At 34.7% G+C, this 26,657-nt stretch overlaps 3 protein-coding genes across 3 annotated transcripts; 2 read left to right on the forward strand and 1 right to left on the reverse strand.

Annotated features, from left to right (window-relative positions):
* Positions 1–364: 364 nt before the first annotated feature.
* Positions 365–1,323, reverse strand: LOC120350701 (probable RNA-binding protein 23). Its single transcript, XM_039425284.1, has 2 exons — positions 1,141–1,323; positions 365–460 (listed from the first exon to the last, which is right to left on the reverse strand). The coding sequence occupies exons 1-2, from the start codon at positions 1,306–1,308 to the stop codon at positions 365–367; spliced, it is 264 nt and encodes an 87-aa protein (XP_039281218.1). The 5' UTR covers positions 1,309–1,323.
* Positions 1,324–1,593: 270 nt separating this feature from the next.
* LOC120350155 (RNA-binding protein 39-like) lies at positions 1,594–9,698 on the forward strand. Its single transcript, XM_039422576.1, is given in 7 exon segments — positions 1,594–1,776; positions 2,458–2,553; positions 3,589–3,855; positions 5,021–5,228; positions 6,265–6,397; positions 7,188–7,372; positions 8,819–9,698. Coding segments are annotated over 7 exon segments (1,170 nt in total). The 5' UTR covers positions 1,594–1,608; the 3' UTR covers positions 8,932–9,698.
* Positions 9,699–10,301: 603 nt separating this feature from the next.
* On the forward strand, positions 10,302–11,975 carry LOC120350702. Its single transcript, XM_039425285.1, has 2 exons — positions 10,302–10,574; positions 11,520–11,975. Exons 1-2 carry the CDS (start codon positions 10,416–10,418, stop codon positions 11,973–11,975), a joined length of 615 nt encoding a protein of 204 aa, XP_039281219.1. The 5' UTR covers positions 10,302–10,415.
* The last annotated feature ends 14,682 nt before the right edge of the window (positions 11,976–26,657 follow it).

Raw genomic sequence — 26,657 nt, forward strand, 5'->3', positions numbered from 1 at the left:
GTCTTATACATGTACGGGATACGAAATACATGTTTAATGCATCACCATTTCTAAACTAATCAACTTGAAACATTAAATTTGTAATACTAAGTTCAAGTTAGATCGACCCTTGCGGAGCACGAGCAACACCTGCTGCTCGTGTAATATAACCAAACCAGTTAAATATGGAAATAATAACAATTTGTCAACTCCTTTTGCAATCACGATTTTCATAATTGGATCTATGTAACTCACAATTCTAGTGAAAAGAATATTTTTTCAAGTAAAATATACGATAATATTAATATATTCTAGTGAATATATATTAATTAATAGTTTTGTCAATCTTTTAGCATTCTGTATAGTATATAAGATCATAACAAACTTACAAGGGAACTGATTCCGGATCTTTAAACTCAATGTAGGCAATACCTTTGAACCTCCTCGTCTTGTTGCAGGTGATAAGTCTTACATCTCGTACCTAAAAACAAAAATCATGAAGACGTGATGTAAAATGTGATAATTTCAAGTTCCAAATTATAAGCCACACAAATAAAACCAGATTAAATAAAATAATAAGTTTCAATACACTAATTTGAAGTTATGAATTCATTCAATATCTTTAATATGTTTCAAGGTATAAGCAAATATTTGGAATTAATAATCCATTGAAGCTGCGCCCTTGAAACCAGGCATGAAATTTGTGAACTCTGATTATAATTCCAACAATTCAACTAGACTCCTGTACAGGACTCAAATGTTTTCTCGGCATTCTAACAACATTACTAAATTCAAAATTGTTATCACTTGTCGATTATTCTCGGACCTGAAATGCCAAGTGCGTGACTTGAATAACCTTTTGGACCTAATTACCATTAAAATTAGAAAGAGGAATAGCAAGTAGTAAACCTAGCCTAGTTTTCCTCTTTAAGATGATGATATCTATCATTATAGATCATTTTAATAGTTGTATTGATGAATTATTTGATTAAGAATGTATGCTTATGAGATATTACGAAACAAATTGGTAACGAGATGAACTCACAAGAAAATTAATTTAGCATTCTTCATTCCCCCAAATATGCAACATTTTGAAATTTGGGTCTACATGAATGCACAGACTAGGCAATGGGAATAAGAGTGAATTAGGCGCAGGCGCACCTTTCCAACCGATGAGAAGAACTCTTCGAGGTCACGTCCCCTGATCCTCTGCGACAGTTGCATGCAGAACACTGTTCTGGCATCACGTTCTTCTGGCGAAAGGTCATCTGTCGGTCTCCTGCAAATAAAATCAATAATAAGGAAACATCTACAGATTACAGGTTTCATGTCACTATTTATAATCAAGTGAATTCAAAAAAGACGATCCTCATGAAAAGTTGTGGTTTCAGGTTTTGATGAAGTATTTCATCGATGTCAAGATTTATTAATTGAATCACTTATCAATACAGAACTTAGACAATACATGGTTCAACATAACTGATTTGAACCATGTATTGTCTAAGTTCTGTATTGATAAGTGATTCAATTAATAAATCTTGACATCGATGAAATACTTCATCAAAACCTGAAACCACAACTTTTCATGAGGATCGTCTTTTTTGAATTCACTTGATTATAAATAGTGACATGAAACCTGTAATCTGTAGATGTTTCCTTATTATTGATTTTATTTGCAGGAGACCGACAGATGACCTTTCGCCAGAAGAACGTGATGCCAGAACAGTGTTCTGCATGCAACTGTCGCAGAGGATCAGGGGACGTGACCTCGAAGAGTTCTTCTCATCGGTTGGAAAGGTGCGCCTGCGCCTAATTCACTCTTATTCCCATTGCCTAGTCTGTGCATTCATGTAGACCCAAATTTCAAAATGTTGCATATTTGGGGGAATGAAGAATGCTAAATTAATTTTTCTTGTGAGTTCATCTCGTTACCAATTTGTTTCGTAATATCTCATAAGCATACATTCTTAATCAAATAATTCATCAATACAACTATTAAAATGATCTATAATGATAGATATCATCATCTTAAAGAGGAAAACTAGGCTAGGTTTACTACTTGCTATTCCTCTTTCTAATTTTAATGGTAATTAGGTCCAAAAGGTTATTCAAGTCACGCACTTGGCATTTCAGGTCCGAGAATAATCGACAAGTGATAACAATTTTGAATTTAGTAATGTTGTTAGAATGCCGAGAAAACATTTGAGTCCTGTACAGGAGTCTAGTTGAATTGTTGGAATTATAATCAGAGTTCACAAATTTCATGCCTGGTTTCAAGGGCGCAGCTTCAATGGATTATTAATTCCAAATATTTGCTTATACCTTGAAACATATTAAAGATATTGAATGAATTCATAACTTCAAATTAGTGTATTGAAACTTATTATTTTATTTAATCTGGTTTTATTTGTGTGGCTTATAATTTGGAACTTGAAATTATCACATTTTACATCACGTCTTCATGATTTTTGTTTTTAGGTACGAGATGTAAGACTTATCACCTGCAACAAGACGAGGAGGTTCAAAGGTATTGCCTACATTGAGTTTAAAGATCCGGAATCAGTTCCCTTGTAAGTTTGTTATGATCTTATATACTATACAGAATGCTAAAAGATTGACAAAACTATTAATTAATATATATTCACTAGAATATATTAATATTATCGTATATTTTACTTGAAAAAATATTCTTTTCACTAGAATTGTGAGTTACATAGATCCAATTATGAAAATCGTGATTGCAAAAGGAGTTGACAAATTGTTATTATTTCCATATTTAACTGGTTTGGTTATATTACACGAGCAGCAGGTGTTGCTCGTGCTCCGCAAGGGTCGATCTAACTTGAACTTAGTATTACAAATTTAATGTTTCAAGTTGATTAGTTTAGAAATGGTGATGCATTAAACATGTATTTCGTATCCCGTACATGTATAAGACAAGAGTCCTTCCTTTATATATTTTTGACATAGACATTCAATTTCAGATGTTTTACATCCATGAAATGAAGCCGGTAACTAGCTGATTGTAGAACAAATAAACATAATGATTCTCATTACAACATACTATACTGTAATAAAATCATTATGATTTCTTATAGTCGAATATGTTTCGTAGTTCCGAATTTGGAACAGCAAAACTGGTACGAAAACCGCCTTCTAGCGCTCCAGGTGGAAGTTTGTCAACTACAATCAAGAAATTCCTGATTCAAAACTTGTAAACTAGGTTATGTTGATAGAATGCATGTAGTGATGTCAGCACAAGCAGATAATGTTTTCTGTTTCTCAATTATTCTTTTCTAGATTATTATGACAAAAAATAGTGTAGGTAAGTTACTTGGACGTGAATGTCTTTTGCAGTGCTCGAATGAAATTCTAGTCTCGGCTAACGCCTCGACTAGAAACATCATTCTCGCCTGCAAAAGGGCCCTTCCCGTCCTTGTGACTTAAGATACTATTACAGTATAAATTGGGCTAAAATATCTTCCATGGCCGAAGTAGTCAATTGATTAGTCATGAGAAGAAAATTGGTAAAACTGGAACAATTATCTTTATTGTTTCAAAATGTTAATTCTCACTAGAGCTTATCGTAGGCTATTTATAATTTTTCAGGCATTGGGGCTAAATGGACAAAAGCTACTGGGAGTGCCAATCATTGTTCAACAAACACAAGCCGAGAAGAATCGCGCCGGCAATTCGATGCCAAATCTAGTGCCTAGAGGTGTGCCTTGCCCGATGCGGCTCTACGTCGGCTCGCTGCACTTCAACATCACCGAGGACATGCTGCGAGGAATATTCGAGCCATTCGGCAAAATAGACAGCATTCAACTCATGACAGATCCGGAGACTGGCCGATCCAAGGGCTACGGCTTTATAGCGGTGAGTATTTTTTGTAATGTGCTTGTGCATTTGTAGGCCCAGGACAATGATTTTCATTTACTGGTAGTTCAAAAATGCTATACTGACTGTTTTCAACTATTTCCAAGCTATTTGTTTATCGTTCAAAATAGCTAATGCTGAAAACGACAAATGTAACTTTATATAACCATCTATCAAAAAACCATGAAACATAGCCATAGATTGTGTTGATTTTTCTTCTTGTGCATTTGTAGGCCCAGGACAATGTTTTTCATTTACTGGTAGTTCAAAAATGCTATACTGAATGTTTTCAACTATTTCCAAGCTATTTGTTTATCGTTCTAAATAGCTAATGCTGAAAACGACAAATGTAACTCTATATTACCATATATCAAATAACCATGAATCATAAACATTACTAAACTAGATTGTATAAATGATGATTTATTGTACAGTCAGATCACTTAGGATACTTTTTTACTTTCAGACTAGAAAGTACTTATACTTTGAATAGATTTTTGATATTTAGAATAACTTGATATATTTCAAATTGAATTTATAATTTTCTCATTAAAATTAGTAAAAACATGAAACATAGGCTACTAGATTTTCTTCTCTTATGTTTCCGAATTTTGTTGAAATTGTGTGATGTAGGCTATTAATACAATTATATCTGCTCACATTAGACTATCCTATTCATATTTAGGAGATTTGAAATCTGTCTTTCACAAACTCTTCAAGATGCTCTTGTCAGAGTTTTCATATAAATTTTGAATAATTGTGAATGCGCAAAAGGATGTACACTGTAACGATAGGTCAAGTGTGTTGAACCTGTGTGAACACACACATCAGCGAGAAAGGCTTCCAACAAACATTTTTGAGGTTGGTTAGGTTTTTGTTTCTTCGATTTTTTATTTCTCCTTCGCTGTTCTATGTGAGGTTATATTTTTTAAATTTTCCATTGGCTTATTTATTTTTATTGGTTGTCTATTTCATGTTAGAAGCTGCTGTCAAACAGCTGTTTTCGTTCGAAGCCTTTCGCGTGAGTGTATTTTTCGTCCGCTCGACACACTTGTACTGTCGTGAGTGGCCGGCCTAAGATATAATTATAGTGTATTGTAACTGGACAGTTTGATTTGAATGTGGGTGAATTGTAATATATATTGATTGTGGTTGTCGTTTGCAGTTCCACAATTCAGAAGATGCGAAGAGGGCGCTGGAGCAGTTGAATGGATTCGAACTGGCGGGAAGACCGATGAAAGTTGGCAATGTCACCGAGCGCACCGAGTTTATTTCTCAAGGCCCATCGATGCTGGACAGTGACGAGCTGGACAGGAGTGGCATTGATCTCGGTGCCACTGGACGCTTGCAGCTCATGTTCAAATTGGCCGAAGGTGATCATTGTTACAAATATCAAAATTATTGGCTGAAAGGCTACTTCTCTTCCGAATTTTCATATAGGTATCAAGAAAAAGTCTGAAAAGGTTAGGAGTTGAATGGCTTTCACCTACTAAAATTTAAAATTATGTTTTGTCTAAAAAATTATAATCAGTCTCATCTCAATATCTGGGAGCTCCACCGATCTGCCAGTGAGTGCCCTCAAATTGTCTAGGTCTAGCTTATTAAATTAGATGAACATTACCTAAAAGGTTCTGTTTACTTATCTTTTAAAGGGAGAAGGATAGATTAGGGAGGTTAGGTTTGGGTTTTTTAAATGACAATATGTTAATATTATTTGAAATGTCTTGGTAATTTCAGATGATAACACAAATAACGAAAAGTTGAATATTAGCACATTTGAAACATCGGACAATATGAATGACACCCTAAATCTCTGCCAATTTTACCAGTGGCGCCTAACACAGGACAAACACTGTATGGTTTGTGATATTTGTGTAATACATCGTAGTATTGTCAATCAATCTACACTTGGTTTATCTCAACAAGAGATTTTCAATTTTTATGATTTTTTTATGATTCAGGAAGATGACTCGTTCTATACTTGTTTGAAAATAGCGCTGCCTGACAATGACAATATTGCTGTCGTATATCGTTGAAGCAGTTCTGAAGAGAGCCACTAGACGATAAATTGAAGCACTTTCCTATTTTGTGCTAATCAACATATTTTTCCAAATAAAAGTGGAACGTGAACTTCGTTGTGGTGCATACAAACAGTTTGTAATTTATTCCAAAAAGAATAAACATGGGTTCATTTCACCCATCATGCAGATAGGTATCTTAGTTTGTAATTTAATCCATAATGAATAAACATGGGTTAATTCACTGCAAAATCTTAATATCAATAGAGTATAGGCAAACCATATTATTGATTAGTGATGGAAAAAATAAATAAGGATTGCAATTCAATATCACTTTATGGTGTTATATGGTATATGATTGTTAATTGTTGTTGGTTTTGATTTGAACCAGGGACTGGCATGCAGATACCGCCAGCAGCTGCATCGGCATTGAACCTGAACCCTGGTATTCCTGTGGTACAACAGCCCACGCCACCCATTGCAACTCAATGCTTCATGTTGGCAAACATGTTTGATCCAGCTACGTAAGTGCAGTACTTGACTATGATTAAGTCTTAGTTGATCGCATACTTAGTTGATACTTAACATACTTGAAGAACCCTGTTGCACAAAGGCCGGTTAAATTTCAACCGGTTAATTTCACGAGAACCAATAAGAAGCCGTCTTTTCAAAAAAGCCTTCTCTGATTGGTTCTCGTGAAATAAGTCATGGTTAATATTCAACCGGCTTTTGTGCAACCGGGCCTTGGTTGTTAATCGTCAACTCATGGTGTCACAGATAATTGACACCTACCTATTTATGATTCAATTCAACACGCTTTATAAATGGTCATTATTTTCTTGAAATAATATGATATAAAAGTCTTATTTTCAAGCATAAGTTGTTGATTAAATTCAGAGCTTGATTGCGTATTTCATTCATTCTTATAATAGTTGAAATATATTATAAATATATCACTTTGAAATTTATTTGTACTAACTGGCTTTTTATGAAACCTCCAACATTCAAAATTGATCACCAATAAATATCTTCCAGATTATTCTTGGAGTGGAAAAACCTTTGGTTTTTAATAATCTGAAAATTTTGACGTTAGAAATAGTAAGGGCCAAGCCTGTTTTTCTTCTACTACATATTTTTGTATTTAAATGAAATGGAATATTTTTTGTCAGTTTGGCCTACTCTTTACTCGTTTTTGTTAGTTTATGTGTTGTTTATTGTTATGATCACAGTCTTCTTTATCAGATGAATACTATTTTATTTCATTACTACTAGTGTACTAGTGTATCTAACTCAATTCATTGTTTTGTTTTATAGGGAAACGAACCCGAACTGGGAGCTTGAAATTCGAGATGATGTTGTAGAAGAATGCAATAAGCATGGAGGTGTACTCCATGTGTATGTGGATAAGGCTTCGCCGCAAGGAAATGTGTACGTCAAATGTCCAACGATCAATACAGCCGTTGCTGCAGTCAACTCCTTACATGGTCGTTGGTTTGCAGGTGAGATTCTGCTGTTTTTGTAATAACATTAGTTTATAGGCTATATATTTTTTTATATTCCTAGTGAATTTTAAAACATTGTCATTTGATTTGCTAAATCTTACTAAAATCATTTTCTAAAATAGATCTTACTAAAATTCTAAAAAAAATCGAAACATTCGCAACTGAGTATTGTTTTTGTAGTGTAAAAATCGATAAAAATATCATTACAATCAGCATAACCAACTTCCGCATTCAAGTAGACCCAAACGTCCAAATTGTGATTGTTTGGGGGGAATAAAGAATGCTACATAAATTATTTTTAAAGAGTTTCATTTTGGTACTAATTCGGTCTCAAACTGACTCATAAAAATACATTGCTTGTTGATTCAGTTTAGATAATTTTTGTTCGTATATCATTTTTTGTATATATTTTTGAAGATCATCTTTGGTTTTCCTTTATTCACAAATCACTATAATTTATTTATTTAATTATTGGATAGAGTAAAAACCTTCACTACAATGCGAGTTGACCTAGCCTAGTTTTATGTAGCGTCTGCTATCGTTAAGCCTGATGGCATCGATGTTATGAGTATGATGATCAATTGGATGCACGTTTGCGCAGATGAAGAACAAAATGTGTGAAGAGCCTTTGAAACATGTGCTTGCACTTGCGAGCAGCGACAAATGCACTTGCACAAACGTGACCATACCATAAGAATCTTACTTTGTATTGTAGTTGAATGTGAAGGTAGTGTGGCATGAGTATGAGTAGCCCACATGGAAACAGTAAGGCCGTTTCAGACTTCCGTAAACTTGGGCGGTTTCAGACCGCTATAGTGTAGCGACGTATGAAAGAAAGCTATGAAAAGTTCACATCAACAAATATTGTATCATTCTTTTGTATTTGTTCATATTTTGAGCTGTGGTCGAGTGTCATTGTGCCCGAGATACGGAGCAACGGCTACGTTAGAGACCGTAGAATTTGCGACGCGTCTTATGTAGCCTCATCAACGCGATGCTACCCCGGTTTGAACTGGACCGATTAATTAACATTAGGAAAGTTTTACAAAAGACGTCGTTCAAGCTAAATAAGGCGGTCTGAAACCGCCGATAACCGTGCATTACCAAGATATTCACTGTCTACATTGAGTGTATACATTGTTTTGGAACCCTAAGTATATGGACCGTACCATGGCCACCTCTAATACAAGCCCCGGCCTACGATATTGCAACGTCGCAGCGTAGGCCTAGAATTTAATACATGATGGTGAAAAAGATTTTTTAAAATACCAGCTGATCTTTTTCGCCAATCATGTATTAAATTCTAGGCCTACGCTGCGACGTTGCAATATCGTAGGCAGGGGCCTTGTATTAGAGTTGGCTATGACCGTACTCTTCCGCTAAAGATCCAAAGTTGTAATCTGTTCTATCATTTATTGTAAATTGGCATTTTTTTTATTTCAGGTCGTGTAATTACAGCTGCGTATGTGCCTTTGATCAACTACCACAGTCTTTTCCCGGATACTATTACACAGATGGCCCTGCTCTCAACCTCGTCACAAAGGAGAGGAATATGAATGTTACAGACAATTTCGCGTTCCTTGTAAATAAGTCCCTTAATTTTCGTTGTATTTACTTTCAATAATTTTGCACACTAGGACCTCAGGTTGTATAAAACAATCATCGCATGACAGAAGAAGAACTATTATGCCCTACTTATTTTTCTGTTATCGTCAGTAATATTGACGTACTGATTTATTATTTGATTATAATCTATAGTGCCTCTGAAACCGTGGTTCCAACCTGATATCCTATTGCGCTGGCAAGTTTGTGCTTTTTGTAAATAGTCAAGTTGAATATAGTTTTCAAAAGAAGTTGTAAAATATGATTTTAAGAAGTAATAAGTAATTAACCTTCTATGTACAGTTCATCAAATTCATTTATATTTTTCATACTGTGTATGAGAATCGAAGGTTTATGAATTTTATAGATCTCATTTCAAATCGAGTCTGCACATTTTTTTCATTTTTATATTTCAATGATTTTTGTGCAATACTGCGATTATTATGAATTAACCATCTTTGAGATAGTATTTCTAGTTGACAATACATCACAATAGGTAGGCTACATTGATTATCATAAATTTCAGTAGAGTAGTTACAATATTTTAAATAAGTCTAATAATATTGGCATTGAACTATATTAGAATTTATGACAGTATTGAGCATTAAGTTTGTTGCACATGGTTTGATATGTATGCAATTTTAATTGAAATAGAAGTGTTTAAATTTTCAACAAATTGTACATTTTTCTAAAAAATAAAATATTATTTCTTTATCAAAATAAAAAACATTTCTTACTTTCTCTCACCTCTGAATGATCTGAAATCATTACATGAAAGACTGTATGGCATCTTGATCAATAAGCTAAATCCGTTTCAAAAATTGGCTTATTTAGTCACATTCTTTGATAAAATTTGAATGTAACTATTGTGAAATTCACGTTAGTTGAAGAGCACAACGTGGGTGGTGAAAAACTATTGTTGCAAAACTGAAGATTTCACACAACAGTCGTGATAAATGCGTAAATTGCACACCATGCCACAAGCAATATAATTGTGATCTCATCAACAGAATACAAGGCCTAATTTAGTCGAGCTGAAACATTCAATAAATTGAAGGTCCAAATAGATGAGCACTATCTACCATTATTATAACAGGTAATGCAAACTTCACAACACAATGGAAGGACGTTATTATAACGTATTAAAATAATAGAATAAGGAACATCATAATTTGATATTGTTGAATAATTAGATTATTATTATTATTATTAATGAAAAATAAAAAATATAAACTTGAAAATAATTTATTCACATCGGCACACACAAAAGATAATTATTAGAAAATTATAAAAAAAAATATAACAATAATTCTTATTAGGGACTCATTAAAATCAAACAAATAATTATAACGATATTTTTTAATTGAATTATAATTATCATGTACGGTACTGACTTCATTAATTATTACATTTTGCAAAAAATTATAATATTAAATATATGAACTCTTTCATGTTGGCAGTGACACTTCGATTCCTTGCCACAGGAGATTCATATACTAGCCTCCAATACACATTCAGGATTTCTAAGCAATCTATTGAATATATAGTACCAGAAGTCTGCACAGCACTCATCAATGAATTAAGAGGGTACATTGAGGTAATATTAAATTTTCAAAAGTTAAAGCTCAAAAATCTTTATTTTAAATTGCAATCAATGAAATTAATGGAATTTCTATTTTGATATTGTAATTAGAAGAACTGATAAACAAAAATACTTAAGGTAAATATGCCAGATCTCCTACGGTAATGATATTGGATATTGTTATTCAAGTACATCTTCAGTTGAGGATTCGAATTCTATCCAGGAATCACGTGGGGACTGTATAGAATGCAGAACACAAGTCTCGGATTCTACTCTTTTTTTTGAGAATCCAAAATTTCCTTATCTGCTTTAACTAGCAATTCCATAACTGAATGCTGAAAAGATAGCTGAGTTTCTCTCGGATAAGTTTTCAGTTTTGTTCTTACAAATGATAAGAACGAATCCATCTCATCGGAAGGCGGCGTTTTGTTAAAATTATCTGATGCTGTCTTCAGAATCTTAAATGCATAATTATTATTGAATCAGTACTCTTCACACGTTTTTTCTTATTAAACGATGTATTGTCCTGGTGTTTCTTTTCTTCATCCTGTTGGCTTCCCTTCTCTTCATTCTGTTCGCTTTCCTCTACGCTACTTGATTATGTTCACTTTCACTGTCTAAACAATTTTCAACAACAGCATCCTCTTCCATCTCCTGTAAATTAATAAAGTTAATACTTACTATTATAGCTCAATTTTCAAACTAATTTACTATTTCCATCATGTTTGAAATAAACATAGCATATAATTTGCCGGCCAGTTAGCCAAGTTGACTGAGGCATTGCATGCTTCAGTCTGCTAGTGCTACCTGGCTGCGGGTTCGAATCCCGCCGAATCTCATCGAATAGGCATAGACGTTTGATCATCTCATTATTCACCCTCGTACTTCCCATTACCCACGCACAAGCAAAAAGCTCATGTGGTTATCATCCGCAATAAAAAATATATTTTTCTGTTTCAGCTGCCTAAAACACCTGAAGCGTGGAAAGAAGTAAGCAAGGTATTCGAAACAAAATGGAACCTGCCGCACTGTATCGGGACACTTGATGGCAAACATATTATATTGCAAGCTCCCATTAACTCTGGCACAGAATATTTCAATTACAAATCTAACTTCAGTATTGTTCTTTTTGAATTGGTAGATGCAAATGCGAATTTCATATTTGCTGACGTCGGTTGCCAAAGGCGAATTTCTGATGGCGGTGTATTCCGTGGGAGTACTTTGCATAGAATGATCGAGAAAAACCGATTGGGGCTTCCAATGGCTGAAAAACTGCCTGGAAGGTCTATGTCAGAACCGTTACCATACTTCTTTGCGGGAGATAGTGCATTCGCTCTAAGTGATAATCCAATGAAGCCCTATCATGGGACTATCCAAGGGGACTCCCCAAAGAATATTCAACTACAGATTGAGTAGGGCACGCCAAGTGGTCGAAGATGCGTTCGGAATATTAAGTGCTGAGTTTCGAGTTTTAAGGAAGCCAATGATACTGGCTCCTGAAAAAGTTGAGCTAGTTGTGATGGCAGCAATGTTGCTGCATAATTATAGAAGAACCAATTCTCCAAATTTGAACACCTCTTCTCAATATGAAGAAAATATTGGTAGTACGTCTTTGCTACCAATAATGGCAGATGTTTCACAGACATCGAGAAACAATGCACAAAAAATCGTGATGAAATAGCGGACTATTGTCTAAAAGAGGGATTCCTTGAATGGCAAGAAAATTACGCCTAAGTTAGTCAACATGGTATACTGGTGATATTATTGGAAGTTTTTCGATTTGTGTACTATTAAGTTTTCAAATAGAAAACATGTAATGGATGAGGGAGATAAATTTACTATGTGTTTATTTGAAAAGTGTAGAATTAGAGCTCTGTCAATGAATTTCTACAATGTTCATGTAGTTAATTTTTTTAGTGTGAATTTTGTCGTAAGAAATTTATTTTTCTGTTGAAAAATAATTTTATCACATTAAGATTTTACCTGTGCTAGCCAAGTTGTTTGAGATGATTTTACTGAGTAGGCTTACACTAATCATTGAGAGACAGTACATAATTCCAAATCACCAATTTGGCTTCAGAGTGAAACACTCAACCATAGACCAAGTGCATAGGATTGTTAATATAATAGAGAAGTGCCTAGAAGAGAAAAAAGTTTGTTCAGCAGCTTTCCTTGATATAGGGCAAGCTTTTGATAAAGTGTGACATAAAGGTTTTCTTTTCAAACTGAGAAAAGTGCTACTAAAGCAATTTACAGATATATTACAATCCTATCTGACTGACAGATTCTTTAGAGTCAGGCATGAAAATTCATATTCTGATTTGATGGAAATAAAAGCAGGAGCTCCTCAAGGAAGTGTTCTAGGACCATTTCTCTACCTACTCTATACCAGCGATATTCCCAGTCTTGATGAGAATACCACAGCAACATTTGCAGACGATACAGCCATATATCAGTAGACAGTAATATTCATATTGCAACAGAAAAACTACAGAGATCCATCAACGAAATTTAAGATTGGACTAGAAAGTGGAAGATTAAACTAAATGAAGCAAAATCGATTAACATCAACTTCACCAATAAGAAGGATCTGCCCATACCAATAGCAATCAACAACCAAGTTGTACCATATGCCAATGATGCCAAGTATCTAGGTATGACCTTGGACACAAAGCTTCGCTGGAAGGCCCATGTCAAGAAGAAGTGAGAGGAGCTTGGAATGAAATATAAGAAGCTGTATTGGCTGATCGGTAAAACCTCCTACCTAGGCTATCAATCGAAAACAAAGTACTTCTGTACAAACAGATATTGAAGCCAGTATGGACGTATGGTATACAACTTTGAGGGTGTACGAAAGACAGCAACATCAATGTCATACAACGATTCCAGAACAAGGTGCTAAGGAATATTGTAGATGCTCCTTAGTATGTCAGGAACAGCGATCTTCATAGAGACCTGCACGTCGACCTGGTGTCCACCGAGATCCAGAGGCATGCGGAGAGGCATGAGGGGCGATACAGCTGCTAGACAATGGAGGGTTGGTGCAGAGGCTCAAAAGGAGGAAACCGTATGAACTAGTGTAGTGCTTGTTCAATTGGTGTCCAGTGAAAGAGCAGAGTAGTGATTGAGTGAATCCAGCTTCTATAGTACAGTCAACAAGTGTAAATAATTAAATAAAAACTATATCAGTAAGAATTTCTAATGAGATATTCGCTGTTAAAATTTTCAAGTAGTATATAAGGGTAGAAAAAATTAGCTCATCAGTCACCAGACTAGATAGCTATAGTATTGACAATAAAAAAAAAAACATCAAGATTTTGCAAACTTGCGTCCGGGAAGACAGTCAGTTTTTTATCTTTTGCAGGGTTGAATAGTATTCTCACGGAACTGTATTGCTCCGTCTCCACGTGGACCGCCGTCTCGTTGGTGGAAGGGGACATAATTTGCGTGGAAAAGATCAGTTCCAATCAAGCCACGACCGGAATCACATTAAAAACCCAGAGGTAGCCTCGGGCATCGAGGGCTCAAAATTAACGAGATACATGTGGTGAAATATAAGTGTATAAATTTTCAAAATGTTTAATTCGTCCGATTTCGTGAAGTTATTTAAACTATTTTGAATTGAGTATGTTTTAAATAGTTTATTATGAATAACAGTGAAATAAACAAAATCAACGTAGTGTAGTGCAAAGTTTCAGTCGTGATGAGATTAATAGTTTTAAAGAAAGTGAGTGCAATTATATTTTCTAGCTCATGCTAAAACCCCTTGAATGACCGAGTCCCTTGATTTATACATTATTTGGAATAGAATAAATGAGTAAAGCTCACGATACCTTTGTTAACAGTTAGAATCCCCGATCAGTTAGCAAAATCTATAGGGCAGTTTTCTAGAGTTATTAAATGTACGAAGAATTGTTACATATTATTTATTGTCAAAATTTCTAGTAGTTAGTTCAGATAATAAAATTTACAATTTGATTATGCAAAAGTTTGTTATAAATAAAGTCGCATGACTCGCCTTTATTATTTTAGAGATTTTTCTACCCCCCATCTGGGACGGTTACAAAAATTTATCAAAAACATTTTTTCTGATTACCCTATTAATTTTTGAGATGCAAGCGCTCAAATTATAAATTTTTGGGACAGAAAATTTTTAATTCGGTAAGAGATAAATTTATGACATTTTTAGGATGATTTCTTCATGGTATTATTGATTGAATTTTAAAAGATGACTGAAAATAACTCAATCTTGAGTTATTTTTGGTAATTTTTTGAAAACTGAAATTATCCTAAATATCCATGAAATAATCTATTATTAATTATTCAAGCAAAGATTAATTGAGTTTTATTTGTTTTATCGATTTCTCTCCAAGATTGATCATTCTATCACTGTATAACTAATCTCGTGTGTCAATCTATACAATCTGCATGTGTGTATTGGATCTACATTACTATTTGTCTATCAAAAAGCTTTAAATAATATTATAATGTTATCCAAATTTGGAAAATAAATTTAAATTTTATCCAAATCAAGTATTTCTTATCATGGTATCATTTGTTTTAGATAATAATCAATGCATTTTTATTAATTATAATTTGTTTTACAGTATTGAATTAGAATAGAGAGAATTATACAATATAGGAATCATAATAGAAAGTCCCACACAAAAGTAACTCACTACTTTCTTACCGTTATAAGCCCCTTTCTTAGCTTATATTTATTATCCAAAAACTTGAAAGCTTCATAGGCAAACCAACGGCTTACATAAATTTCATCTCTTCCTGAAAAAAATAAATCTAGAATGTATGAAAATATGAAAATACCTACAATTTATGAGTGATGGTACTGTATACATACAGTAAGTTGTAAATACTTTCAATAATTTCACAAGTCCACAAATTTAAATTTACTAGAAAAACTAGAATTACTTTGAGAACTTTATCTTAGAAAATTTCACAGTTCTGTCGAACCCAGACACATATTTATATTCGGGGCTCTACCCTGAATAACAAAATAAAACTAATAATATAATTTCTTAAAAAACCTTTTACTTTTTTCTAATTTCAAATAACAAAAAACATACCTATTTAAGAAAATTTATTGATTTTTAAATTTTTCAGTAATTCAAGTTCCCAATTACTATTTATAGCTTTTGTGAAAGCTAATTAATAATTAAATAAAACATAGTAGATTCTTTGTGCAAAGCTGTAAAAGCTGAATAATAATATTAATAGACTAAAAATAATAATTTACTAAAACATAGTAGATTCGTCGTGCAAAAAAGGGATGATGCGTTCGAGATTTGAACACGGGACGCATGAATGGAATGTCAGAGCTCTAACCACTAGAGCATCAGTGACGATAAATAGAAAGAAATATTGGTTACTTCAAGAAATGCATTGTTGACTTGTCTACGCAATTCTGTCTTGAGCAGTGTAAAAATGTACGAACGGAATTTACAAAATAAACATACAGTAATGTTTGAATTGAACATAGAATACTGTATATAATTATATGAGTTAAAGTTAGAATTCAAAGCACATTGATTTGATATTTGAGAAAGCTATAACATAAATTTGGAAGTTTTAAATCATTATACACAGGTTTCTTTGTATTGAGGCTCAGATCTTCAATACAATTCAACTGTCTTTGTTTCCTATTATGAATAATAAACTAGCTGTACTGAAAATGTTAATCATACAATAAAAATTGAATAAGATTCTCCATCAATTTGTTTAAATAATTCAACTTACATTTGCCGGTACTTCTGCTATTAGTAATTTTCAGTTTCTCTCGCCGGTATAACGATTGAAGATTTTTAATTTTTTTAAATCTTTTCTTTTTAAATTTTAAACTCCTCTGATATTGCTCTCCAAGCATCTTCCCTGAGTTGTTTTCTAGAATGAAGCTTGTGGGATGGATCCCACAAAATTGGTTTCTCACCATACGCTTCTATTATTCTTAGGCCGGGATTACACGGTCAAATGTTTTATAAAAGATCTTTTATAAAAGATGATAACCATCTTTTATAAAAGATTTGAAACTGATTCTTTTATAAAACATTTCGGACATATTACCTGTCAGAGATCTTTGTCAAAGATCTTTGTATTTTTGATTCAACTTATCAAGTATAACTTTTTTTTCAATTGTTGTAGCAAAACAATGGATTTGAAGAAATATACTCAAAACAAAATTATTTTATTCTCCATTTTTCTGACAGAATTGGCTTCTTAGACATTATTTTCTTCTTAATGTCATCATGTGTAGGCTACATCCAGGTCTTAGAAGGTTATATTTGGCAATATTTATAAATTGATTGTCTTAATAGTCTATTTTTATAATCTTGATGTTTAGGATTAAATAGACTTTCATGATTTTCATATTCGGAAATAAGGAGCTTAGTGGTTTCTACACACCAAGTAGTGTACTTCGAAGACATTTCATTCAAATTTAAAACTAACCTGAATAAAACTAACCTCAATCAAATTAACATCACCTGAAATTCAGAATCTCAACTTTTATAAAAGATAATGCCAACCTATTATCTTTGATAAAAGAAATTTATAAAAGAAATCTTTTATAAATGGGCCTATTAGACTATCAATATGTTTGTCAATATCTTTTATAGAAGATCTTTTATAAAACATTTGACCGTGTAATCCCGGCCTTAAAAGAACTTCTCCACTCCACTCCATTTCGAACTGACCCTTAAAAATGAACTAACCTCAAAAATGTGAAATGTTCAACCCAGCTGATCGGGTGACAAAAATATTAAAATAATCTGACCAGGGAATTGCTGAGTAGCCTAATAATACATTAGGTTTATTAATTATGTTTATATAATGAATTGATAAAAATATTATGATTATTGCATTTATTTTAATATTTTATTATAAAATTTAATTCTTGCCAGTGTTTCAAAAGGTGAAAGGCTTGGTTGGGAGTTCGGCTTCTTTCTTCTAAATGCTAATATGTCGGTACCTATTATAATAAATGCTTTTATAACTTTATATTATTTAATTTAATAATTAATTATTAAATTTGATAATTTTATTTGCTAACACAGAGATCGTAGCTATATTAACAAACATTACAAACAAAAACTTTGAACACGCATGCTCAACTATTGGTTCATTCGACGTTCGACCTAGACCTAGCTCCGCAGTGCGAGTGCAGGCCGATGCTTGTCTGAATCGGACTAGGCGCTGAGACAGCAAGTAATAGCAGTGTTGGTGGGAATGCGAGCGGCCGCAGTAAGCAGTAACATCTTCCACCCAGCAATGGTCGGCGTAGTTACGCCTAGCGGACAGACGAAAGAACAAACCAGTCGGTTATTTGATCCCTCCAGCCAGGCTCAACGGAGCTAGGTCTAGCGCCGCAGTGCAGGCTGGTTGCTTGGCTGAATCGGACTAGGCGCTGAGACAGCAAATAATAGCAGCGTTGGTGGGAATGCGAGCGGCCGCAGTAACACCTCCCACCCAGCAATGGTCGGCGTAGTTACGCCTAGCGGACAGACGAAAGAACAAACCAGTCGGTATTTGATCCCTCCAGCCAGGCTCAGCCAAGCAGCCGAGACAAGAACATGGAGTGACGGTCTTATTCGCGTTCATCAGCAGTTTTCTTTCTCACGACTATTTTTATTTTTGTGTGTCAATAATAACTCCAGTCACCAGTAAAAAGTTTCCAGAAACGTGGTGTACTACCATATTAATGACTTTTCATGATGATTTTTAATTATTTAAAAACATTGTTGACATTCTGAGCCTTTAGGCTAAACTGGGGTCGCTGAGAACGAATCTGCAATCAGAATTTCTCTATCACCAAAAAAACGAAAAAAATCCAGCTGTTGATCTTCCGGCAACCGTTAACAGTCATACTGCAATGCGGCCGAAACACTTCCAAGCCAGACACCCATCTCGAATGACAACAACGCCAAGCTGTAAAGCCGCGTCCACACTATGTCGATCGACTCTGTCGACCCGGTCGATCGACAAAGTCGCTCGACACCTTCGACTGTGTCGATCGACAAAATTGCCTCAGTACATGTGGACGTGTCGATCGACAACCATCATAAATGTTCATAAATAATCGAGTGTTTTAAGTGTTTTAGTGTTTTAGTGTTTAGTGTTTTATCTTAGTCAGTTTATATTTAATCGAGTGTTTTATTTTAAATAAGAATCGAGTTTTTATATAAAATGAGTGATGATGAAGATGCTGGAGCAGCGGCTTCTGCTGCAATCTTATTGCCCATCTTGGGAAGCCAAAAAGATCGTCGCCCGCGGAGATTTTGGGTACGGCCTAGCCTTGTTCGAGGCAGAAAAAGTATAGTATGGAGGAATTTATGGAAGATTTATTGCTGGATGATGTTGTGACGATTAAATCTAGAATATAGATGTGACGCGGGCTTTAAAACTTTTTTAGAATGAATTGATGAATCCATTCATTTCAATAAAATGTAAGCACTTGAACAACAGTATATTCACTATTCACTAACTAGTATATTCACTAACAGTATATTCACAACAGTATATTCACTAATTCACAACAGTATATCACTATTCTATTTTCTAAAACGGCAGTGACAAGATCGACACGTCCACACTGGTGCGTTCGACTCGACTTTCTTTGATCTGGACCGACCTGAATCGGTTGCGTCGACTCGACTCGACAGCGCTCAACAATGTCGAGCGACACGTCCACACTTGTTCGACATTGTCGATCGACTTTGTCGATCGGTGTCGATCGACATAGTGTGGACGCGGCTTAAGAAACCATCCTGCACTGCGGCGCTAGGTTAGGAGCTTGCCAAGCGCGACCTCTGTTCTACACGCTCTTCTCGCGTTCCCCGGTCGAACCACTGTTGCTCCCCGGTCGATCATCACTCTGCTGGAGTGAATGTTCGGTCTTGGAGCAGAGCGAAAGTCTGTACGCACCTTACACCCAAATCAGTCATCAAATACATGTTCCGGAAAATTGAAAATCTGCCAAAAATATTCAGTTTTTCAACTGCATTAAAAATTACCGCAAAAGGTTTATAAATCGTTAACGGTGCATTGTAGACGATTTTTGCAAGAGACAAAAAGTGCTGGAAATTAACTTCTACACCCAAATCAGTCATCAAAAATACATTGTTCCGGGAAAATTGAAAATCTGCCAAAAATATTCAGTTTTAAACTGCATTTTAAAATTACCGCAATCCATGGACTCCTATTGATATCACTAAACTTGTAGACTAGTGATATCAATATAAGTTCATTGACTGTATTTACCGTGATTTCTATTGGTATCCATGGATTTCTATTGATATCGTCACTAAACTTGCAGTGATATCAATATATTTAAGTTCATTGACTGTATTTACCGTGATTTCTATTGGTATCCATGAACTTCTATTGATATCACTAAACTTGTAGTGATATCAATATAAGTTCATTGACTGTATTTACCGTGATTTCTATTGGTATCCATGGATTTCTATTGATATCCATGAGCACGTATTGATATCCATGAGCATATATTGATATCAATAGAGTTTTTCTATCGATTTCTATGGATCTCTTCCACTAGGGCACAACTCACAATAAGAGATTTTCAATTTTGAAAAAAGTTTCCTAATATACGTTTCAGTTAATATAGTATCTAAGATAGTTTAGTTATTCAGTAATTCTCATACATTCCATTTAATGTACATTGTATACAATTACAATGTATACAATATAGAAACAATGTATATACAGCTTAATATTGTAATTAATTTTATAAGAGATTTTCAATTCTAAAAAGAGTTTTATAATATAAAGTTGAAATAATGTAAAATATTATATTTCTAGTGAATAAATATTTTGAAAAATACAAAAGTTAATTAATTTCTATGTTTCTTAACAGATGAGATACCCAAAAATGACCACTGAATGACATTTGCGCCAGGACTATACAGAGTGGGTGAAAAGTCCGAGAACGGCTTAATATCTCAAAAAAAGTAATTTGACGGTGGGTGTCATTGGGGATCCCACTCAAATGGCTACTTGACTATGACTTGAAAATGTGGTCCGCCATTTTGAATGAAACTTTTTTTTAAATAGGAAGGTGGTCATGTGATACATGATTTCGATATGGAATTTCAAAAAAAAAAAATGAATGGCGAAAACCGCACATTGATATCTCAAACCGTTTAGGAGATAGTCACATTATTAATCAATAAGTCACCACTTATGTTTTTCATGTCTGTTTTGCATGGTGTTAATAACATGAATATCTTCTAGACGGTTTGAGATATCGATGTGCGGTTTTTGTCTTGAAATTCTGTATTGATATCATATATCGCATAACAACCTTCCTATTTAAAAAATGAAGTTGCATTCAATATGGTGGACCAGATTTTTAAAGTCATAGTGAAGTAGTATTTTCAATTTGAGTAGGATCCCCAATCACACCCACCTTGGAATAAAATCTTTTGATGAGATACTAAGCCGTTCTTGTACTTTTATCTCTTCTTTCTGCTTTGAATAGTATTTTAAATTTGAAATCTATTCACAACACTGACATGTTCTACAAATATTTTTACAATGCAATTATTATATAGAGTGAGTCATATTTTTATGGGAACCCTTCGATAAATTTGAGACTATTGTAGATATAATAGGCTACTGTAGCTTTCAGGATAAGTTATTGGTCAAATACAACCGAATTTCAACCCCTCATAAGGTGGTGACTTAGGGGTTGTAAGTCGAATATTTTAAATGTAAACACCAATTGTGTGGTACACCATTTTGAAGGCCTTTTCAAACCAAGAAAGATGACATCAATTAGAATGTTTTATGATACTTGTATCCAAAATGGCAGCTGATTGAATTTTCTAGTTTTTAAAAAAATGAGGGGTTGTAACTCAAATATTTTGAATGTAAATACCATTGTGTGATACATCATTTTAAAGGCATGTTCAAAACGAGAAAGATGACCTCAATAAAAATGTTCTATGATATTTTCTTCCAAAATGGCGGCTGATTGAAGTTTTAGTTTTTAAAGAAATAATAAAGTTCAAACAACTGCCATTTTGGATAAAAGTATCATAGAACATTTTACTTTCCTTGCCCTATTACCATAGGTAAGGAAGGTATTGCTTTCCAAAAAAATTAAGGAACCCCAATTTGTAAATTTCTATACGTTTCAAGGTCCCCTGAGTGCAAAAAGTGGTTTTTGGGTATTGGTCTGTATGTGTGTGTGTGTGTATGTGCGTCTGTGTACACGATATCTCATCTCCCAATTAACCGAATGACTTGAAATTTGGAACTTAAGGTCCTTACACTATAAGTATCCGACACGAACAATTTCGATCCAATGCAAATCAAGATGGCGGCTAAAATGGCGAAAATGTTGTCAAAAACAGGGTTTTTCGAGATTTTCTCAAAAACGGCTTCAACGATTTTTATACCTGGAATAGTCATTGATAGGCTCATCAACGTGCCACAAGTCTCATATCTGTAAAATTTCAGGAGCTCCGCCCCATCTATGCAAAGTTCGATTTTAGATTCCCAATTATCAGGCTTCAGATAAAATTTAAACAAAAATTTTGAGTGGAAAAGATAAAGCATAAAAATCTCTACAATTAATTTTCAGTAACATTTTCACCTAAAATTGGAAATAAGCATGAAATTCGAGAAAATGTTATTATTTCAATTGCAAACTGTTGGCAACTGTTGATTCTATTAAATGATTCACTATGAAGAGATAGCAGACCTCGTATGTTTCCAGCTTTATTGTCCTGTCACCAGCTGGCTCAGATCTTTGTTTATAAGTAGACTTGAGATGCGCGGGAACACTAGCGTCAGGTAATCAATTTTCATAACGGCAAGGAAAGTTGTGTGAGTGCGCCACACCAGATTTTTTATTGATGTCATCTTTCTCGTTTGAAAATGCCTTCAAAATGAAGACTTACAGAATGAAGAATTACATTCAAAACATTTGAGTTACAACCCCTCATTTTTTTTAAAACTAGAAAATTCAATCAGCCGCCATTTTGGATTCAAGTATCATAGAAATTTTTATCGATGCCATCTTTCTTGTTTTAAAAAGACCTTTAAAATGGTGTTCCACCCAATGGGTGTTTACTTTTAAAATATTCGAGTTACAACCACTAAGTCACCCCCTTATGAGGGGTTGAAATTCAGTCTTACTTCAAAAGGTAGAGTATTTGACCAATAACTTATCCTGAAAGTAACAGTATTATAAAATCTACAATAGTCTCCAACTTATTGAAGGGTTCCCATACATATATCACTCACTCTGTATAGAAACAGTATCACAATGGAAAAAAATAACTTAGCTTAACAGCTGTGGTTGAAGTTCTACACTATTGTACATAATAATAGCCTATACCTAGTATTGATTAATAATATATATCTTCGAAACGGTTTGAGATATCAATATGCGGTTTTCGCCAAATTTCTCTTGAAATTCCACATCGAAATCATTTATCGCATGACCACCTTCCTATTTTAAAAATGAAATTGCATTCAAAATGGTGGATCAAAGAAGGCGGACCAGATTTTCAAAGTCATAGTAAAGTAGTATTTCCAATTTGAGTAGGAGGAGTAAACGAATACCTCACCCACCTGGGACGTTACTCCAAGACTACTCGGCTAAACAAAACAAAATAGTAATTCTTGGCGACACAAACATAGATACACTAAAGTCTGAAAATGCAAGCTTCATTGACCTTAAGAATACTTTAATTCAACAGAGCTGTGACATGTTTGACCTTCCAGCGACCAGAATAACAGAAACGTCAGATACAAGTATAGATGGTTGCTACCATAATATACCAGCAAGCGAAATAGCAGCTTCCGTACATGGTAACCACATCTCTGACCACCATCAATACTCTGTATTATAAGATGGAGAAAGATCAACCATATTATTATGATTAAGTATAAGTTCAACAGAAACTACTCACTCCACAACTTGAAAAATCTGGTGTGGTGCATTCACACAACTTTCCTTGCCGTTATGAAAATTGATCAAACTGACGATAGTGTTCCCGCGCACCTCAAGTCTACTTTTCTAAGATCTGAGCCAGCTGGTGACAGGACAATAACGCTGCAGATATCAGAGACAGAAAAAAACAAATCATTCCATGTCAACATACAGTAAGACTTGTTAACAATATGCTGAGAAACAGATCCTTCCAGGTTTTGATTGGGCATGACATGAGTCGAACAAAGAGGCTTGACAATGGTCTGCCACAAGGATCTGTCTTGGCTCCTCTCTTTTCCAACCTTTATGTCTCAGACCTGCCTAGAGTCAGGTCCAGAGTATTTGCATATGCAGATGATTTGGCTTTGGCTACACAGAGTAGTGACCTTGAGACTGGAGAGGAGACACTAACAAGTGACTTGGCTGTACTGACAGACCACTGTTCAAAGTGGAGGCTGTGCCCCAGCCCTGGGAAAACTGAAGTATCAGCCTTCCATCTAAGCAATAAACTAGCAAATGCCAGCGGTCAGGATGGCAGAGCAATTGAGAGATGAGAGGTTCTCTCTGAACAAAAGATGGAGAGAGGAGGTGCACCCCGGAATACCGGAGAGCTATTTCTCATGCACTAGGCCTCCTGGTTTTGAGCTCCTCCGGCGAATCTGGGTGACACTCAACAGAATTCGAACCCAGCATGGGAGATGCAATGCATCATTTTTCAAATGGGGACTTGGAGACTCCCCAGTATGTGACTGTGGGGCGATGGAGCAGACAGTGCACCACATTATATTTGAGTGTGAGAGACGTGCCTACCTGGGCGAGGCAAACGACTTCACTGTAGCCAGTCCCCAGGCAATACAGTATATTTCATCCCTCGACATGCACTTATAAAAGTGAAATTTTAAAAATTTGACAAAAAAATGCCATACGCTAAATAATAGCCTAATAATAACGCTGCAGATACACAAAGTCTGCTATTTCTTCATAGTGATTTAATAGAATCAACAGTTTGCAATTATTGAATAATCTTATTTTCTCGAATTTTGAGCTTATTTTCAATTTTAGGTGAAAATGTTACTGCGAACATTAATTGTAGAGATTTTTAAGCTCAATCTTTTCCACTTGAATTTTTTTGTTTTTTGTTTGCATAGATATGGTGCAGTGCTCCTGAAATTTTTACAGATATGGGACTTGTGGCAGTTGATAAAGCTTATCAATGACTTTTCTAGGTATGAATTTGATCGAAATCGTTGGAGCCGTTTTCGAGAAATCGCGAAGAACCCTGTTTTTGACAACATTTTTGCCATTTTAGCCGCCATCTTGAATTGCATTTGATCGAGAATGTTCGCGTCGGATCCTTATAGTGTAAGGACCTTAAGTTCCAAATTTCAAGTCATTCCGTTACTTGGGAAATGAGATATCGTGTACACAGATACACATACACACATACAGACCAATACCCAGTAACCACTTTTTTGGACTCAGGGTGCCTTGAAACGTATAGAAATTGGGTTACCTTAATTTTTTTTCGAAAGCAATACCTACTTTCCTTACCTATGGTAATAGGGCAAGGAAAGTAAAAAACTGAAACTCAGATTGAGCCGCATAGATTGGGGACACACAAACTACTGTCATACATGACATCAGAACCTATTCAATTTTTGAAATATTATTTTGTGAATTGGAAATCTGGTCGCGGATTTTATTTTAAATATAATTGATAAGCGAGAAGATCTCCAATGTACAAAGATGAAACGTGTTTTTATCACGTTCGTGAGGCAATATTATGGGTTTTAGCTCCATGCTATACAAACAAGAGTGTTGACTTTTGGTCTGTGAATCAAGGCTGCATGTGTTTTTCACATAAATAGATTTGGAATTTTTTTTCGAGGCCCGTATACTTGAACCGTTTGTGAAGTGAGTTGTTGAGTTAAGGCATTGGTTACCTGAAGGATTCTGTCTTGAGAATTCAATTATAGGCTGTCACAGTCCGGGCAGTTTAAACCTACATAATTGTGTTTTCAGGATTTGAATCTTGTAGGGAAAGCTGGTGTTTTTAATTCATCAACTGGCAGAGTTTTTTTTATATATTTTTTATTTTAAATTCGGGAGTGTTTTAACTGGACCTTTGAAGAACAGGCCAAGGGACTTTTGTTAAGGTAAAGTAAGATTGTTTTCTTGTTGTTCATTTTCCCACCCTTACACTACCATAGGACTATTGAAGCTAAGTATGATGACTTTGTTAGAATACTGTGACAGAACATAGATGATGTCATGCCAAGAGAACCAAAGAAAATGACATCAACTAAAAATCACGTTTTTTGGGATGAAGAAACCATAGACCTCAAAAACAGATTAAGTCAGGCCTATGAAAGACTACTGCTGACTCGCTCACAATCTGATAAACTCACCTATGAGATAACAAAGAAGAGATATGAAGCCGAAGTAAACAACAAGAAGAAGGGATCAATATTGTAGCAAAAATTCAGCAGACCAACGAAAAAAGGAAAGAACTGTGGAAAATCATAAATGAAGAAAGATGTAAAAAATACTCAACTACTGAAGACAATCTGCATCTCAATCACAATGGTGGCACTATCATAGACCGACCCATACCATATGTTTGTAACATCCTGAATTGTGCATTTATTGAGCCGCCGATAGAGGGACATAGGCAGTGGGGGCACAACTGATGACTGTTTGGGGCAAGAAAATACAACAGTAGTACTCAGCAAATTTCGAGCCATCACAAGTGCTGAACGAGCAGAATAATAATTAAGAAGCTAAAGGCCAATAACTCTTCAGGACATGATGAAATCACTGGAAAAATTATAAAATATTGTGAGGAAGAACTAAAACAGCCACTTTTATAGACATAATCAACACATCTTTTGAACAGGTAGCCTAAAGATATCTAGAATATTTCCCAAGTTTAAAAAAAGTGACAAGACTGACCCTAAAAACTAAAGACCTATTGCTAACATCCCAACAACATCAAAAATTATAGAACGGGCAGTTTACGATCAGTTGATGAATACCTTGAAACTAACCATTTGATATCGGTACATCAGTAGCATGGCTTTAGAAGAGGGCGTAGCACATCAACGGCTATTGCAGAGTTGTGCAAT

Source organism: Nilaparvata lugens, chromosome 3 (genome assembly GCF_014356525.2).
Source record: "Nilaparvata lugens isolate BPH chromosome 3, ASM1435652v1, whole genome shotgun sequence".
Classification (NCBI taxonomy): Eukaryota; Metazoa; Arthropoda; class Insecta; order Hemiptera; family Delphacidae; genus Nilaparvata; species Nilaparvata lugens.

Excerpts from the sequence above, each read along its gene's own strand:
- LOC120350701 (XM_039425284.1), bottom strand. The coding sequence starts at position 1,308 with ATGAAACCTGTAATCTGTAGATGTTTCCTTATTATTGATTTTATTTGC. Across the intron at positions 461-1,140 it reads TCTTCTCATCGGTTGGAAAG|GTACGAGATGTAAGACTTAT; the intron begins GTGCGCCTGCGC and ends TTTTGTTTTTAG.
- LOC120350702 (XM_039425285.1), top strand. The coding sequence starts at position 10,416 with ATGAACTCTTTCATGTTGGCAGTGACACTTCGATTCCTTGCCACAGGA. Across the intron at positions 10,575-11,519 it reads AATTAAGAGGGTACATTGAG|CTGCCTAAAACACCTGAAGC; the intron begins GTAATATTAAAT and ends TTTCTGTTTCAG.